The 20,588-nt window shown below is 36.0% G+C and overlaps 1 protein-coding gene across 1 annotated transcript in view; it reads right to left on the bottom strand.

Moving 5' to 3' along the window:
• Positions 1-20,588, bottom strand: part of LOC117324481 (gephyrin-like) — a 122,033-nt gene that overhangs the window by 36,352 nt on the left and 65,093 nt on the right. The window contains 5 exon segments of the mRNA XM_033880360.1: positions 3,064-3,137; positions 4,698-4,785; positions 11,786-11,907; positions 12,223-12,376; positions 13,843-14,021. Coding sequence (XP_033736251.1) covers positions 3,064-3,137; positions 4,698-4,785; positions 11,786-11,907; positions 12,223-12,376; positions 13,843-14,021 — 617 coding nt within the window.

Genomic DNA, 20,588 nt, shown 5'->3' on the forward strand with positions numbered 1-20,588 from the left:
AAAATATACTATATCATACTATCGTGCAATAGTACGTTATGACCCGGGCAAAACATCACAGACCTACGAGGTTGCAAATTTGTTTTCTCCCCAAGAAAACAGGCCAGGGTCTAATATAACAATGTTTAGATATGAATTTAACAAGTCAACAAAAAAAACAACAGCAAATTATAACGCCAGCACAACGTCTTCATCACATACTTGCTATTCGATATATAAGGTCGAAATTGACAATAAACTACATGCAGTTATTTACTTTTTTTCTTTACTCCGTATCAATATCGAAACAAACATAAGCTGACGGCGTTTTGAAATGAACGCAGCTCAAACAAGGTACACTATTGCTTCTTGTTCATCCGAAGACATGGAATTAAAAGGAAGTCTGTAAAACTGGAATGCAAAGTATGTATTTAGAACAGTTTTATCGTTTTAATATGACTCAGAAATAAAAAGCTAAAAAATGCCCGAAGAAAAATGTTTCCAGTATGGAAAGGATCAGCGAAAAGGATTTTTTTATAAGATGTTTACTATATCAAACTGCTAGTAGTTCATATTGCATATATTCCCTCTCCCCAGACAGGAATGTATCACATGTCTTCTCCAGTAACGCAGACCTTCAAATATAGTCGGCGAAAAATATCTACCGTAAGATGTGTTTATTGGAAATTAGTACCAATTAGTCTTTTAATAGATTGTATCGTCTTTATCTAAACGTCCAGAAAGCATACTAATACAAACTATGATATTTAAGCATTGAACTGCTTTCAGTTTGAAGTTATGGGCTGATGAATGCAAGCTGGGTAAAGGCAAATATAATAAAGCGCACTAGCGCTTCATGTTGAATTTGCATTTGTCCGGTTGGCATTCATCAGCCTATAACTTCCAGCTTATATTTACATTTGACTATACCCAGAAATTTTGCTCCTACAACGAATGAACAAATTATTATCGTCAAAGACGAAACAGCCTAAGCAAGACCCATCTTTCGTAAAAAAAATAATTTCATTGAGTAATTACGGGAGAAACAAAATGAAAATAACTTTGGTCTGACGTATGCACGGTCACAGCGTACCGGACTAATTAGCAGCAAACGATTTCGCTGGTTATAGATAAAGACTGTATTATGCCCTAGATGACATCGCATTAAATGACACATTAACATATCCAACGTTCAACGTTGTGCAATATAAAAGCCAGAACATGTTATGGTTGTAATTGTGCTTGTAAAAGGAATTACTCTGGTGCTGATCAGTTGATTTCCTTATGTCGTTCCTCGTCAAACCCAGAGGAAAAATAAATCAAGAACCCCAGACATCTGATCATCAATTACTGCAAACAGAAAGAAGCATCACTTCCGGGAATCTTAATAATACTGGTATCACAATGCGATAACGTTTAGTTTAAATTGTCGACACCAGTGATGTCGTCGTGCGATAAACGTTGTGCTATCCTACTAAGTACCATTATGTCACCATTATACTTGAATGAACGGTCTCCTGTCAAAAAATGTCACTGTTTATATGTTTATATTATACTAACAAATATCTGAAATTAATTAACATCCAAGGTAAAGACATTCACCGTTTACACACAATAGAGACCTAATCGGCGTCCGAAACTTGCCACATCCAATGATACAGCGACATTAAGTCGCTCAGTTCTTCAAAAACCAACAGATATACATTTTTTCAATGCTGGTACATGAAACGCACAAGGTCGAATATATTTGTGCAAATCGCATAAATAGCATTCGAACCACCTTATAAGATTGCACTGCGTTCAATATATTTTTCTAAATCGCATTTACACCACATATGAAAATATATGCGCTTGGGATTAACACAAGGAGACAATATTTTCTATGATGAGTTCACAGAACTATGTCCGGAAGGAAAAGTGAGGGATGTGTTTCAAGACGGAGCGTTATTTTGTATGCATTTCCCCGGTGATCAAACAAGTGGATGTAATATGTTGTACAGGCGGTTAATAGGTGGTTCCTTTATGTGAGAGTTTACAAACAATAAGGGACGTTGCCTCTCCATCACTCATCATCCCTGTATCCATCTCAACTGACCTAGATACACTTGGACCACCTCCAGCATCCCTCAACTTACAACAAACCATACGGGGCCATGCTGTGGAGGAGAGTCCTAGTAGGCTGTTCAGCTGGTTAGCATTACACTCAATACACAGTATTGGAAATGGAATTTCAATAAATCCATTTCAATTGAGGAGTTAAAATGTTCGTTGCGTCAAAAAAGATAATTAGTTTTAAGACAGTTTTGAAAACACGGTGACACTGACACGCAGTAAAATAATGGTGTTGGTTTGAGGTTACCGGGCTGACATTGGCTCGCAGTAAAATAATGGTGTTGGTTTGAGGTTACCGGGCTGACACTGGCTCGGAGTAAAATAATGGTGTTGGTTTGAGGTAACCGTACATGGAGTAGTCGTTGTCCAGGCGATATTAGGTTTGATGAACAGGATTGTAAACACCGTGTTCAATTAATGCGAATGATCGAAGGTAGTATTAAGTATATAGTAAAGTTTATGATACGGAATGATCCGTTATTTCAAACGTATTGATAAAAATATCCATCATACATACAGTTAGTAAACATGAATCTGTTAGAGATACTACCCCACAGACAACGTATACACTGATTGACACCAAAATGCATAAAATGTTACCCATGATATACAATCAACACCAACAGATTAGCGAAATGCTACCAGCGTCATAAACAATGACAGTTTATTACATATCAGCTATAGGCCCGGAGTAAGATAGAAATTATTCGTGATTCAAGATGTTTTCACTTTAAATGAAAAGAATATATACATATTACCTCACATCTTAATAGGGTTATCATAGCTTAAAATAAGTTTTAGCATTACATAATTTATTCAACGCACTATTCTTGTTTGTTGTCGATGATAATTACTCTTTGTCAACGATATCGTAACTTTCAGTTAAAAAAAGCTGGCATCCATTACATATTCAAGATCCCAACATAAAATGAATGCCAACTTCATCTGAATATTTTAATCTCAATAACTTACCCTGGTTTCATAAACACTCGTCCAAAATGTATTTTTGCTTTTAGATCTGTCTGTAATACGTGTCGTAAGAGGTCCTGATAAAGGAAACACAAAATATTAGTTCGCTTGGATATATGATCGCCTTAAGATATAATATTCTGAATATCAATTTGATATTTTGATAAACTGATATGATATTTTACAAATCAAGATTTTTTATTATATATATATATATATATATATCAGATTAGATACTACGATAAGGCCTGGTCATAGAGTGACGATAAACTACTCTGAAATGGATGACCATTGTTTTTATTTACTTTGGTAAGGCAAGCGGTTCCGTCATCGTCAACCTTGTTCTCATTTTGAGAATATGACTTAACTCTGTTTAAGCTAGAATTGAATGACGGCTGATGTTGATGAATCAGAAAACGCTTGCTCTCACGGAACATCTGGAATGTTTGTACTTTTTAAGGGTCTACATGTAACACAGTATTTTTTCTGCATTTTTGTCTGTTTTCCGCATCATATGCTTATCAAAGAGAAAAGTTAATAGAACATATTTCACAATTGTTGTTAAAGTATTTTTATGAGGAGAACTTCCGAAATTGCACTGCTTTGGTTTTGTGATATGTACAATAACATGCGTATGTACGTAAGTAAAGCGATTTTTAAAACCTTGGTTTAACATAGATATAATTATACTTGGACTTCTTGCACACAGAGTTGTGACATTCTAAAGTAAGTAGATAATTAGAGGCTATAGTATTGTAACTCCATACCAGATCACAACGTCCTGCCCGAGGGCCATTATCGGTCGAGGGTGACATGACATTGAGTATTGTAAATGCAGTATAATGGTCTTTTATCATATATCACTCTGTTGGAAACGTTAAATTTATTAACAATATAACTCAAATTTCCTGAAATCTGAATGCGGTTAATCAGGAACAGGTGATGCGTGATTAGGAATCAATTGCACCGGAAGTAGATTGGATATAACGCATACCGGGATGAAATGGATCGAATCGAGGCTTAGCCAATACACACCAAGTGATATTATATTTTAAGCTAACATTCTATTTAACCGACACATATATGAAAATGTCACTTTGATTGACAGAAAGGGACCAACGTCAACTATTTACTAAATACATCAGTTTAAGAACATATGCAGTACACAACACATATTAGCATGTATGCATCAGTCATAGACTCGAGTAATTACAGGAATAATGATCCTTGTCAGTCCATCTTATTAAAATACAGATCATCGTTATACACCGCGTTATGAAGATCTGACGGTGTCCGGGGAAGGGTCAGATTGCTCTTGGCAATGGCAAAACTGTTAATTTATACCAGACTCACACCAGTGTATAGGTAAATTGCAAGCTTGTCTATATATATATATATGTGCATGTGCTTTCAAGCTTTAATATCCAAAAGCTGACAAGTATTTGACATCATGTTTTCACCTGTTTGAGGTATCATAAGAGTAGATAAACTGATGTCATTATGACATTCTTAACGGGTGTGCTGGGGAAATTCATTCAATGGACATATGACATAGGTAGATGGTCTTGGTTTAAGTCTGAACCATGGCTTGGATTTTTGGAGTTCCTAATATTATTAATTCTAGACACAATAGTTACCTTCTCTCCCATAGACACGCCACCCGAGGTCACGATGACATCGACCTTCTCCAGAGATGATTTGATCAACTTCAAAAGGCTATCGGGGCTACAACATAAAGGATGTTAATATTACACTTCTAATCAACGACAGATATCACCTTATAAAATCACAATCAACTAACGCTTCCTGACCGAATTGTTACCATACAGCTGTCAACAGTTGTCGTCTATCAGGCTGTTTAATATTCCCTCGCGGTGTGCCTGAAGGGTGCGTAAGTGTGTTGGGTTGAAGTGGCTATGCAGAAGTTGTCAAAGTGTCTACATTTCTAAGTGGAATGGCCTCACCCTTCCCAAGAGTTGTCTCTGTTTGAATGAGCATCCTATACACTTGCTGATGGGGTTTTCACAACGTCAATATAAAATGTGGCTTTTTTATCACTTACTAGTACATATCTGTACTTACTGATCATGCTACTACGCAAATGGTTAACACACTTAATAGAAATTTCAAAGATTTGTAACATGATTATATTTTTGAAAGAACGTTCTACTTATACATAAACACACGGTTACCAGAGAGTGTATCATTGTTACTATCAAACAGAGATTTATAAATCACATAATCTAACTCAGCCAGTCTGTATCCAGAACTATGTCTAACTCAGCCAGTCTGTATCCAGAACTATATCTAACTCAGCCAGTCTGTATCCAGAACTATATCTAACTCAGCCAGTCTGTATCTAGAACTAAATCTAACTCAGCCAGTCTGTATCCAGAACTATAACACAGCCGGTCTGTATCCAGAACTATATCTAACTCAGCCAGTCTGTATCTAGAACTATATCTAACTCAGCCAGTCTGTATCCAGAACTATATCTAACTCAGCCAGTCTGTATCTAGAACTATATCTAACTCAGCCAGTCTGTATCCAGAACTAAATCTAACTCAGCCAGTCTGTATCCAGAACTATATCTAACTCAGCCAGTCTGTATCCAGAACTATATCTAACTCAACCAGTCTGTATCCAGAACTAAATCTAACTCAGCCAGTCTGTATCCAGAACTATATCTAACTCAACTAGTCTGTATTCAGAACTATATCTAACTCAGCTAGTCTGTATCCAGAACTATAACACAGCCAGTCTGTATCTAGAACTATAACTCAGCCAGTCTGTATCCAGAACTATAACTCAGCCAGTCTGTATCCAGAACTATAACTCAGCCAGTCTGTATCCAGAACTATAACTCAGCCAGTCTGTATCCAGAACTATATCTAACTCAGCCAGTCTGTATCCAGAACTAAATCTAACTCAGCCAGTCTGTATCCAGAACTATAACTAACTCAGCTAGTCTGTATCCAGAACTATAACTCAGCCAGTCTGTATCCAGAACTATAACTCAGCCAGTCTGTATCCAGAACTATATCACAGCCAGTCTGTATCCAGAATTATATCAAACTCAGCCAGTCTGTATCCAGAACTATAACACAGCCAGTCTGTATCCAGAACTATAACTCAGCCAGTCTGTATCCAGAACTATAACACAGCCAGTCTGTATCCAGAATTATATCTAACTCAGCCAGTCTGTATCCAGAACTATAACACAGCCAGTCTGTATCCAGAACTATAACTCAGCCAGTCTGTATCCAGAACTATAACACAGCCAGTCTGTATCCAGAATTATATCTAACTCAGCCAGTCTGTATCCAGAACTATAACACAGCCAGTCTGTATCCAGAATTATATCTAACTCAGCCAGTCTGTATCCAGAACTATAACTAACTCAGCCAGTCTGTATCCAGAACTATAACTCAGCCAGTCTGTATCCAGAACTATAACTCAGCCAGTCTGTATCCAGAACTTTAACTCAGCCAGTCTGTATCCAGAACTATAACTCAGCCAGTCTGTATCCAGAACTATATCTAACTTAGCCAGTCTGTATCTAGAACTATATCTAACTCAGCCAGTCTGTATCCAGAACTATAACTCAGCCAGTCTGTATCCATAACTATATCTAACTCAGCCAGTCTGTATCCAGAACTAAATCTAACACAGCCAGTCTGTATCCAGAACTATAACTCAGCCAGTCTGTATCTAGAACTAAATCTAACACAGCCAGTCTGTATCCAGAACTATAACTCAGCCAGTCTGTATCCAGAACTAAATCTAACTCAGCCAGTCTGTATCCAGAACTATAACACAGCCGGTCTGTATCCAGAACTATAACTCAGCCAGTCTGTATCCAGAACTATATCTAACTCAGCCAGTTTGTATCCAGAACTATATCTAACTCAGCCAGTCTGTATCCAGAACTATAACTCAGCCAGTCTGTATCCAGAACTATAACTCAGCCAGTCTGTATCCAGAACTATAACTCAGCCAGTCTGTATCCAGAACTATAACTCAGCCAGTCTGTATCCAGAACTATAACTCAGCCAGTCTGTATCCAGGACTATAACTCAGCCAGTCTGTATCTAGAACTAAATCTAACACAGCCAGTCTGTATCCAGAACTATAATTCAGCCAGTCTGTATCCAGAACTATAACTCAGCCAGTCTGTATCCAGAACTAAATCTAACTCAGCCAGTCTGTATCCAGAACTATAACTCAGCCAGTCTGTATCCAGAACTATATCTAACTCAGCCAGTCTGTATCCAGAACTAAATCTAACACAGCCAGTCTGTATCCAGAACTATATCTCAGCCAGTCTGTATCCAGAACTATATCTAACTCAGCCAGTCTGTATCCAGAACTATATCTCAGCCAGTCTGTATCCAGAACTATATCTAACTCAGCCAGTCTGTATCCAGAACTATATCTAACTCAGCCAGTCTGTATCCAGAACTATATCTCAGCCAGACTGTATCCAGAACTATATCTAACTCAGCCAGTCTGTATCTAGAACTATATCTAACTCAGCCAGTCTGTATCCAGAACTATATCTCAGCCAGTCTGTATCAAGAACTAAATCTAACTCAGCCAGTCTGTATCCATAACTATATCTAACTCAGCTAGTCTGTATCCAGAACTATAACTCAGCCAGTCTGTATCCAGAACTATATCTCAGCCAGTCTGTATCCAGAACTATATCTAACTCAGCCAGTCTGTATCAAGAACTATATCTAACTCAGCCAGTCTGTATCAAGAACTAAATCTAACACAGCCAGTCTGTATCCAGAACAATATCTCAGACAGTCTGTATCCAGAACTATATCTAACTCAGCCAGTCTGTATCCAGAACTATATCTAACACAGCCAGTCTGTTTCTAGAACTATATCTATCTCAACCAGTCTGAATCCAGAACTAACAAAAATGGTTTATTCAGGTATACTCAAATGGTGCAGTGAAATAATCACATACGGGTAATGTTACTACAGGTCTGATATTTAGTAATTGACAAAAAGTTTTACCCAAGCTTGGTGGGCCAAGAATTTGTACCTTATATGAAAAAGAGCTAAATGTTTGTCCCAGGATTGGCTGGTCAAGCATTTGTGATTTGTCTGAAATAGTGCTGAATGTAGAACCGTTATTGACGCAAAATTTGAGTATGTTCTTGTCGGTAAAGGATGTAATAGCTACATTGTATGATGTTTGATTAGCCAAATTTTAGTTGACATTCTGAATCTGATATGTATGTTTGGATGGTTATATATAGATATACGCTAATACCATGTTTCATTATAATAACTTATGTGCTTAGAGAGAGAATCATCTCAATTTGGGCTAAACGGAAAACTGTAACATTACTCAAGTAATCAACAAAGTCTAATTAAAGGGTAATTCCGTCGTTAAACTGAATTGATGCAAAATAAATAAAAGTAAATGGGAATCTTGTATTTTTGTTAACAAGCAAAAGTTGTAAATTTTACCGTAATAAAACAGCCAACACAAAGTTTTTATTAATATTAGTTTTTGAAAATGCAACTGAAAACCAATCGCCGCAAACGACTATCAATACGAGCATGCGCAGACAAATTCAAGAACAGACACGAAAATGGCATACGCGGCTCCCCGAGGTAGCGACTAGCTAACGGGTCACTGAAATCGGAATCGGCGAGAAAATTAGGACACGATAAGATAGCGAACGTCATATCAAGCCGTAAAAATATCGGCAACAAGATTGGTAGATGGAAGTTATCGACGGAGGCCGCGTCGTACGAGTCGAACGAAGAATGCACATTACTTCTGGAAAGTTCTGCGGGTTCTCGATTCGACAGCCTGACAGGTTATTAATGAAGTTACCCTCGAAGCTACACTAGCTACCGTGCGGACATCACACACATTAATATGAACTATATTATCTCATCGAACCACAATAATAAGTATACTGTGTATTTCTCTTATCTTGGTACTAAATATGTAGCCATTTCCTTCCTTTACACGTTTTGATTGTAAACACGACACACGAGTTTGTACCCTGTGGTACTCATATTTGTGCGACTTCGAGCACGAGTCATGTTTGTGTGCAATACTAAGTTTAAATGTTGTTTTTCTAAACTAAATTACAAGCTATGCATGTTTCAATAAAATAAGTAATCAAAGTATATCGATCTATTATTGGGGTTGATCATCACAACAAAAACGATACATCTTCATCACTCGCGAGTTTTACGGATTTTCTGTGCAAATATTATATTCAGTCCATCACATTTAGTCCTACAATGTAGATATGAGTGTAACCTTCTTTCATTTATGAATCTGATTAATTAATGTAAAACTCATACCAGCCATTCGATAGAAGGAATGGCCCTTTAACAGTATAATACTGTAATGTACGTTTGGGTGGTTATATATAGATCCATATTATGATGTTACAATTGATTTGTGACTAGTGCAGCCAATGAAAAAATAATCACTCCAGGGTATATTGCACTGGTGACATATACAAAAAGATTACACGGGCGAATCCATCAAATAACAGGCTGATTATGTGATAAATCATTCCACATTGCAATATCGACTGCTCCCTCTTAAAACTCATAATTTGTTTACAAAGCGACGGAGTAGAAAGTATACAAAACAAAACAAAAATTCTGTATTAAATATTTCATTTTTGTACTGTACCAAACTAATTCCAGATAATCCAGTTTCAAAATGAAAAAGAAAAAAACTTCTATTACTGTCGTTATTCGACAGGCACTTAATCCCCCACAGGTTAACTAATACAGTGTCGATAGTAAAGAACTTGCCCCGCTTGCTCAATTTCATAAAATATTTTCAAGAATAGTATATCAATATATAAGATAGACATATTTATTTTTACCTATATTGTTGTCGTCAATATAAGATACCCATATTTAATTTTACCTGTACTGTCGTCAATATATGATGGCCATATTTAATCTTACCTGTACGGTCGTCAATATAAGATATCCATACTTAATTTTACCTATACCGTCGTCAATATAAGATAACCATATGTAATTTTACCTATACCGTCGTTGATATAAGATAATCATATTTAATTTTACCTATACCGTCGTCAATATAAGATAATCATATTTAATTGTACCTCTATACTGTTGTTAGATATGTATCGTGTTTCCAGCAGGTTTACCGTATATATCCTTATTTACATACGTAACGACATGCTATTCGCCATAGCGGTTTGAGCAATGCGCCACTGTTTTAATGATTCATGTATTCGATCGTAAAAACAAATTACTTGGATGTGTTTTGTAATTAGTCAACCATTTCATAATAACAATTTTATCATGTCTCTTTCTTACAGACAATGTCTAACCATCTGAATGTCACTTTAATGTATTCAATATGTGATCGGAAATATCGCTTGGCACCTGGTAAGCATCGTCCCTCGGTGGTAACGGTACTGCACGGCGTCCGTGACGGGTTGATAAAGGCGATAATGGGAGAGAACCTGATTTCGTGTACCTTCATGACGAGCTGACATAATGATTTAAAAATCACAAATTATAAAGTGTGTGAGTGGGTGATAATGTATAATCTGGAACATGTAAAGATTCCCAGAGATGTTGTCGTCCGTAATATGCAACAAGCCAGACATATTACAAAGTATTGAAAGTATCGGTTTTCTGTGATAAATATTTCTCATTAGCTCATTTTCAGCCTGATTTATTAGATCACAAGTGATTGTTCTGTATACAAAGTATCACCGAGAACGACCATAACGTCTCCCACACTTCAGATACGATCTGGTCATTTCCAAAACAATTTGTTTTTTAAACCTCACAACATCGTTTATTATTACACTACAAGTATAGAGAACATTCAATAGAGACCAGATAATGTATTGGCGTACTGGTGAATACTGTTATGAGAGTACATCATTTGTCAGCTGCATGACTAATGTACTGGTGAATACTGTTACGAGAGTACATCATTTGTCAGCTGCATGACTAATGGCATGACTGATAGATCTGTATTATCTGATTGGATAATGACATGGAGTCTTATAGAAGTATCCTAACGAAACTCCAAATTACTCCAAAAAAACTATCTGTATCTCATTTTAAGAATGATTGTTTTATGATGTTGTTAATTAACACACAATTACGCGTAATTATGAGTCGCCTGTCCCGTTTTGTAAATATCATAAGTATTTTACATGTGTATTCCAGAATGTATTTAAGAGACTGATGAAATTCATTGATTTTCTTCTAAGTCAATAAATTTGAAGTTTTTTACCCAAAAAATACAAAAATCGTAGAAATGCTAGTAAAGTGTGTAATGCATTCGACTATACATCCCACGATGCTTTTATAACCCAAGTTTGGTTGATCTAGCTTTTAAAGTTTGTTAGAAGTAGACTAATACGCAAGAACTAAACGCAACATCTTAACGTTGATTTGTTTTCACCCAAAAATATATAAATGTATTTTAACGTCACAGAATTTACTTAATAATTAACCAAACTTCGTTCTTTCCCCTTTACACTTTTTAATTAGAATTTCAATTGTATCACCAAAATGTGATGGTATTCTCGCCCTTCCATGCTTCCATTTGTTTGCAAAGCCTTTGTACCAGTCAACGGGATGTGCAGTATCAAGCATTAACCAATTCATTTATATTTGATGATAATTTTGTTGAATCACCAATAATCGAGGATAATATATACATTCAGAGTACCTGTCTTTGGCCACACCAAGGTCGAGGACGGGGAAGTTGTGCTCTTGTAGTTGTGCTATCAGGGTGGTCCTATTGCTGTCACGGATCTTCCCTTCCTTTAACGCCTCGTCCGGTTCCAACAGCTGTCCAATATCAAATACACAGTGACGTAAGCGGACATTAAGGTAAATTTCTTAATTGGACATAAATAAAACACAACGAATGACGTCTTTGTGAGTTTGCATTAGCAAATGTTCAGTACTTGCCAATACATTAACACCAGTTACATACAAAGCCAGAGTAATCTATCACAAAAGTTCGAAATCATTATTTTTCAAAACTCAATTTAGCCAATTTTGATTCAAATTAATCCACTGCCTAAAATACCATTTCCACTATTTGGGTAAAGTAAAATTGCATTTCACCTCATTTTAAAAAGAATTTTATTATCTGTTTACCTCATTTCCAGTTGACATGACCCCGACGACTGGTTGTTTGAAACATTCCACGTGGGTTACACCTACAGTTGCTAACAATCCTAATTCTGATGGACTTAACCTCTGACCTTTACATAACACCTTTTCTCCCTCAGCAATATCCGAACCAACGGGTCTGTAAAGTGAAAGTGTCCATGTAATACCGAGTGATTTATATTTATGTTCTGCACTTTGTCGATGAATAAGGAAATGGACGACAAATTCTATGAATGAAATCAATCTTCTAATTATAACTTTCTGACATGAATTGATACATTTGCTATCAAATTGAGATATAATTTAAAAAGGAAAATTCAAATATAATTAAGTGTTTTTTTCAAACCATGACTAACAAGTATTTTAATGAATGTATAGACAAGAGAATGACTAATACAGATAAATGATATAGTAAAAGTACAGTTAACGACGTACAAATGTATAACGGACATAATGCTAAAACAGAGAGTTGTATCACATACTGGTAGACTGGACGGTTAATTGTTTTCTGGCAATGCGTAGTAAATTTTTTCAACTAAAATATTCATAACAAACAATATTAACCAATCAATGCTTAATAATGATCCCTCTAATAGTTATCAAATAACTCAATTAAGGCATGATATACGTAAATATCCATATCGATCTTTTTTGTCCAGAGAAGCCGTGGCCGTGTAGCATTTTGTTGTGAATTGAATAATTCAATCAGACGTGCTGTTAACTCTTGTTATATTCGATATTATATTATGTCTTTTACAACAGTTCTCGATGAGAAGCTCCGAACATTTTATTTTATTTTTATCATTGCAATGTTTATTTTTTTTTTATTTTCACTGTCAACTCAAACATGGATGTACAATCAAAAAAATTTGAATTTTTTTTTTCATACATATTTTTAGGGTGGTCATATATAATGATGTGCCTATTGTTGCATTATAGTTTTGCCAATCTACACGAAATGCTCTGGTCATCAATAAATGAGGCCTTGACTCGAAATTGTCATCTACTCAACCAAGGTAGCGACATCCTACAATTGTTGTCATATCAGACCAAATATGGAGAATGCTCTGCTCACCGATTCTGACACTTCAACAATCAACAGGTTTATATCTGGAGTAGCCATATCAGTAAAATGATTGTTATTCATAACGGTATGTCTGGGCAAGACTTTCCGTTCAGTAGACATATCGGTAAAATCATTTCTAAAGTTTATAATCTTTTTCATGAGAAAAAATATTTTTTCATTTGTCCATGTCGATAAGGTTTTATTTTGGCTTTTAATAAGGATGTTCACACTTTTTGATCACTAGCATCATTGACAGATCTTTGATAGACAAAACAGCGTTATAATGTAGTTTAGTACGCGTCGTTCGTCAGTCATATACTGAATATATCACTACATTCAAACGTAAAGTTACTTTTCATTTGTGTATCTCTTATGAGATGTTGCAAGATATTATAAGCTCTGCAAATGAGATCAGGGCAGCTCCAACCACGTCCCCATTCTGGTATCGTCTGTTTATTTATGTGTATTCATATATTGTACACCACTACATCAAAACATATTAATATTTGATCTACGTTTAGATATTGTCGACAACCAACCTGATGTCTTGACCAACTTTAGGAAGTTTCATTATCTTAATTTCCAGTTCTGTGCGTCCATCGTCTGCATGACGTTCTAACAGCGTATCCTCAACCTGTACGACAGCGTCTGCCCCCAGGGGTAGGGGAGCACCTGTGTTGATTCGCACACAGTAGCCTGACGTGACAGTGCCATCCGGCTGTAACACAAAGCGCGACATTGGTTATGTATCAATTATGATGTTAATCTCAAAAGGTTCAAGAAAAGATTGATTAAAAGAACACATGGAAAATCTTTGGCTTAAATCAGCATTCAAACTATGACTTCTTCAACCATATCCTTAATGTTCCTATGCCTCTACACTGTACTTGATTAAAATGACGACGGGAATTGTAAAATTGCGATGCATCTATATCTGTCTACATGTTTTGACAAAAATAGAAAATATAATGATATTATTTAATTAAATTGCATGTATATGATACATTCCAATTAGGGGAAGCCATAAGTTTGACGTAACGGTATAGATACCCCGTGGCGATATAAGTATTCCGGCGTGCGATATGGATTTAACTGTTATCTAATTAAAACTGTTAACATTCGCCTTTTATCAGTAATCACACGTGCATCAAACTGAGTTGTCTTGAACAGAAACATTTCATATAGACGTACAGACAAAGTGAATAGTATATACTCTGTTACCAATTGTGGTATAATATGGAATCAAACAATTATCATAATAAATTGGGATAAACATAAGGATGCCTCGTAGTAAGCCGACGGAGTACAGGCAATCTGATTAAAATCAACTGATACGTGGCTACGTTTAGTACGTACTAAGCGTAGCCACATAGCAGCTGATTTTATTCAGACTTGGGGGTGCAGGTACCATTGACGTTCAAATTTAATATCCCAAGAATATGACATACAAAACGTTTGCGCAATCTTAAGATATCGGTATTGGTCAAGCAGAGAAGCAACGTCCTCAGAAAATCAAGCAAGAACACAGGGTAACTCAACATTCTAAAGTAATTGGAAGTCTATAAAACAAGTTAAACGTTTTTTAAGGTAATCATTCTCTGCCGTATTGCAAAACAGACATTTTTGTTATTTTGTAAACCCCAAAATACGTTTTTATGTACTATGTTACAGCTAGGCCGACAGAAATCAATGTTGTAACTCTACAGTAAACTTGTGTGGCAGCACCTGTCTCCCATATGTTGTTAAATATTTCAAAAGTATCAACAAACCAGGTCTATAGTAATAACATGTTATTTAAGTCGGAGAAACTCCATCACCGCGAAGAATTTCTCCATCACGTAACGTCATAATAAATTTGTGCGAGATCTTGTTGCCGTACGTGAAAACACACACTCTATTTAGACTACCCTCTAAGACCTGGAGTCAAAACAATGAAACACTAACTGTAATCCTTTTAAAGTGAGTATCATATATCGTTTCTCCTGACATATCGAAGCAAACTATATTGTACATTTGGCGGATATCGTTCATTTACTAACAAATAACAAGAGATAAAAATATAAGTTGCCAATATCGGCACACACAATGATAGAGCGTTCATTAGGGACTAAACAATGGTCCCTGTACAATAGGTGGGGGAGGGCTAAACCATAATGATTCCAACCACAATTACAATGTACAGTGCTGTAGTGAACGATCAACGGCAAGCATTGCTTCATATTCTTCTTTAAAACAAATGGTATACATTATAGGGTTATTGGACCATTACATATTTTTAACATTTGTTAAGACATTTTCCCTCCTAGATTTCAACATTTTTGGTTCCTTGCATCATTTACGAGCCCTAGAAGGACATAGCAGCCTGTGATGTATTTTTATATTTATTACTGTAGATGTCTCTAGATTGTTATTTCATGGTGATTTCACTCGTTTGTCCTTCGCACTATCTGTCAGAAAAAGACGTGGCCGAAAAATGCATTAAGGAGTAGGCCAGATTGGTTTCTAGGAATATGCCTATATCTCCATTTGCCATTGCCACAACTTGTAAACACACGATCGTTGCAACGATCAATTAGTTCGACGTAGTCCTTGATAGGTTTTTTAATCTCCCAAATGCCACGCAATGGCATTAAATAGCGAAATAAATACCAAACAGTACTTTATTAACAATTCAACAGTTTTAAGGTATTATATATAATCACAATACAGTTAAAGGACATGAACAAAACAAAATGTTCTCCGTCATGCAAACGAAATATTTATGCCAAACACCGTGTTTAACCATGCATTGTCGTCATAGAAAATGAAAATGCCTAATTACTATGAAATCCAATCATATTAAAGAAGGACACGACAACAGGTTTTATCATTTATAAGCCGGCCATTATCCAAAATTCCCGCAAAATATCCGCCAGAGAATGGAATTAATCCGTTTTATAGTTCATTTTATTCACTTAGCATTTAGAAATTCAAATTAAATGACAAGTGTGTATGTCCGTAGTTTGAAACGAAAACCATAAATTGCTACTGCTAAAATATTAAAATGTAATTTATCAGGCATGTTTGACACACGGCTGTCAAACATGACATGTCTATTCAATTATCTACATTGTATTCCTATACATTATGCGTACAGGAAACAACCAACCAATTGAAAAATAGATTTTTGAAACTTGTCCCTTTGCATAAACGATGAGCTAGGGATAAAATGTTTGGCAGCCACTGATAGACAAGTATATCATGAAGTTCCAAAATAGGTTGGTAGCGTGCTGGGTAATTATGCATAGGTAATGTTGATATAAACAAGAGGCACATGGGCCTTAACGGTCACCTGAGATTTGAAATATTTCAGTTAATATAATTGACCCTTTTTGGCCCCGCCCATCAGCCCCTAGGGGCCAGTCAGGGCCAACATATGCATATTATCAAACTTTCATCCCATGCTGAAAATGTTAACCAAGTTAGAATGAATTCCAAAAGAAATCAAACAAAGCATAGTCATCAAAAATGTGATTTCCCTATATAAACTATAGTAAAATTTACCCCCTCCCCAGGGGCAAATGTGTGACCTCAGGGTCATGAAATTCATAATTTTAGTAAAGCACCTTTAGACCCTTCCACCTATGAAGAGTATTTGATTCTACCTTATTTTGGTCTTGAGAAGAAGATTTTTGAAATCGCAGTCAATATGACCCTTTTAAGCCCCGCCTATCAGCCTCTAGGGGTCAGTCAGGGCCAACATGTGCATATTATCAAACTCCCATCCCAAGCTGATAATGGTAACCAAATTAGAATATATTCCAATAGAAATCAAACAAATCAGAGTCAAAAATGTGATTTCCCTATATAAACTATAGTTAAGTTTACCCCCTCCCCAGGGGGAAAATTGAGACCCCAGAATCATGAAATTCAATATTTTAGTAAAACATCATAAGGCCCTTCCATATATAAAGAGTATTTGATTCCACCTTATTTTGGTCTTGAGAAGAAGATTTTTGAAATTTCAGCCAATTTGACCCTTTTTAGCTCCGCCCATCAGCCCCTGGGAGTCAGTCAGGGCCAACATGTGTATACCATCAAACTGCCTTCACAAGCCGATAATGTTAACCAAGTTAGAATGAATTCCAATAGAAATCAAACAAATTATAGTCAAAAATGTGAATTTCCCTATATAAACTATAGCAAAATTTACCCCCTCCCCAGGGGCAAACTTGAGACCCCAGGGTCATGAAATTCACAGTTTTAGTAAAGCAACCTCAGACCCTTCCACCTATGAAGAGTATTTGATTCCATCGTATCTGAGAGTAGAGAAAAAGATTTTTGAAGTTTTAGTCAATTTGACCTTTTTTAGCCAAGCCCCTCAGGCCCCTGGGGGGTGGGGACCATATAATTTACAATTTTGGTTTACCTTTAGCCATAATAGCTTCCTGCCAAATTTCATTGAATTTGGTTTAGCAGTTTTGGAGAAGAAGTCGAAAATGTAAATTGTTACGGACGCACGACGCACGACGACGGACAAAAGGCGATTAGAATAGGTCACTTGAGACTTTGTCTCAGGTGACCTAAAAAGCTGAAGGACCTAACTTATAAACCATAATGGCCAAATTAAATTCGAGAATTTCAATGATATACTCTCAAACCTTAACACTTCAGTGGTCCCTAAAAAAGATTGCATTAATATCTTTCAAGCGATTTTTTGAAGAACATAGCATTTAACACATTATTATTGAAACATTTTATAAATATCCATTCTATTTCTGAAGAAATACCTGGCTAACAAATATTTTATCATCTTTAAGTGATAAATTAGCTCACATATGGCCTGGAAGAATTTGATATAGGCAAAAGTTTTCTTGACACATTTTCTAATACTGTACTTTTACACGAATGATTTTCGTATGAGTGTGTATTATGAACATACATCAACATGCTCTATTTCATTTCAAATAAGAAAGACAAAACACCATTTCTAACATGTTTCTGATGTAAAGTCCTTACTAACCAATGTCTTAATTTCAGATATCTAAAGACTCGCAGATAAAAAACGTGTTCATGAGAAAGCACCTGTCATATCTAAATTAGTCTTAACTACACAGGTAATGTGCTTATATATCCTTAGTAAAGACGTAAACAGATCCATGTTCCCCATTTATGTAATAACTTTTGATGGCTTCCTATACTAATTACCTGTGTGTTTGGATATAATATAAAAGAGAATGTTAAACTAACGCTTTGCAAATCATAAAAAGTTTAAGTATACATCCTCCGCCGTTAGGTCCATAAGCATTGGTGTGAACATACCGCGTTTATCAAAGTGTCACTCAGTCTTTGATCCAGTGTATCAAGGCTTTTCTTACAAGTCTGTCAAAGAACATCAATGGTGTTGTCTGCACAAGCCAAACAAGATGCAATTTAAAGGCTAATGTCCGTATTCACAAGAATTCCTCAAACACTAACCAAGAGGTGATAGCACAGATGTAATAATTAAACATTAATTCAAGTAATTCCTTATAATCTGTTACATCGACTTTATACATAAATTTCTCATAAAAAGTGTCAATTTCATAGAAAACTTATAAAAGAAATCTTGATTTCGTGAGGTTGAGCTGAAATAAAACAAGGAAGAAATGAATTTCTATCAAAATGTATAATACATGTACATCGTTAAACATATTTTTTATCACACTAATTTTCATGTGGTATTGTTGATGCCTAATGTTCACTTGCATTAATTGTCTTGGTGTCATGTCTACCATCTTGACATAACAAAACATGGGATGGCCGCGAGGAATACGATTTTTGAATATAATCATGAAGTAGGATTTCTTATTGATTGTTCCCATATTATATTAAACATGAGATATCTAATCTTTGATTTATTTAACAAATGACAGGGCGTCCTCAAGAATAACAACGAAATGATATCAATTTAATTCAATATCAATTGTTTGTGCAAATTTGAGAGCATAGACTTTATAAATTGTTAAAATAATGTCATTTTAAACTTCTTCACGGAGTGGAGAATATATCAATTTGAAGGTTCGACCTCCTCATGTTTAACCAGGGAATATAAGCCAGCGGCTAAGTGATGTCATTACTGAAATCATACATTCAGGACATAGTGTAGACAACTTGCACCACTTAACTCAACATAAATCAATTGTCTACAGGAATATTGCTCTCCCTGTCTAATTTTCCACTATTATCAGACCGCGCTGGGTACCACCGGAACGCCATGTTCGTTTGATCGTCATTATTTGTGAAATGTACTTAAACATACCGGTGTCAGAAGGAAAGAGAATCATAACTAGTCTCCGTTTGCGTAGAAATGTCTTAATTATATGAAGCTCTAATTATACAGCCGATTTGTAACATTCACCGATTAACACCGAAGCCAGTATATTTGTAGATCCTGTTGGAGGAGGGGTAAGTTCCTACAATGGTGGTACTGGTTCTTTTATACAAGACAGTTCCTCACCGACGTCATACTCACTAAAATCTGAGTGTTCCTGAGAACGAATACACCTTCATAATACTGTTTGGCTTTCTTGGTATGAAGAGCAACGTGGGAATACAAGCTATGCATTATTTACATATATATATTTATATATATATATAAGTGCTCAGGTATTGTTTTAAATATAATGTCATACGGTTATCATGCTGAATAATTTTAAACGTTTTCGGAACTATTGTGTTTTTACATAATCACCCGACCCAAGTAAATACTTAAAGCTTTAGCAACATCTATACATCATTAGGTCGTGAGACCCTGCATTGTGGACTATAAGGGGCCATACATAACATCAACGTGTCATGAGGAGGAGGTTTCCACTACATAGCACCAATATTTTACACAAATGTTGATAAATCATGCACGTGCGTTGCATTTTCTTTCCAAACTGACACCGGGATATGTACATGTATTCTATGCGCGGGAACCCTTTGCAAACATGAAGACATAATTGACATCGGTCTGTTGAGTTGGGCAATCCATCACATTTGAAAGGGACAGGTGCACCCGACATACAATCTCGTTTTTAAAGGGACAGTGCTTCCGACATAGAATTTCGTTACAAAAGGTACTTACTTCCGATTCGCAAGCGACTACACCACATGACCGCCGTGCTCTCTGTATATTTTTCTGGGTATGTGGTCAATCTTATGCCTGTACGTGACCTACTGATTCCATAAAAAGGGGCTCGGTAGAGTTTGGTTGATATCAATAGAGTTAATACTGTCAATTCACCACTGAGTACAGATACAGTAGAATAACAAAATGTTC

This window comes from Pecten maximus, chromosome 3 (genome assembly GCF_902652985.1).
Source record: "Pecten maximus chromosome 3, xPecMax1.1, whole genome shotgun sequence".
In the NCBI taxonomy this organism is placed as follows: Eukaryota; Metazoa; Mollusca; class Bivalvia; order Pectinida; family Pectinidae; genus Pecten; species Pecten maximus.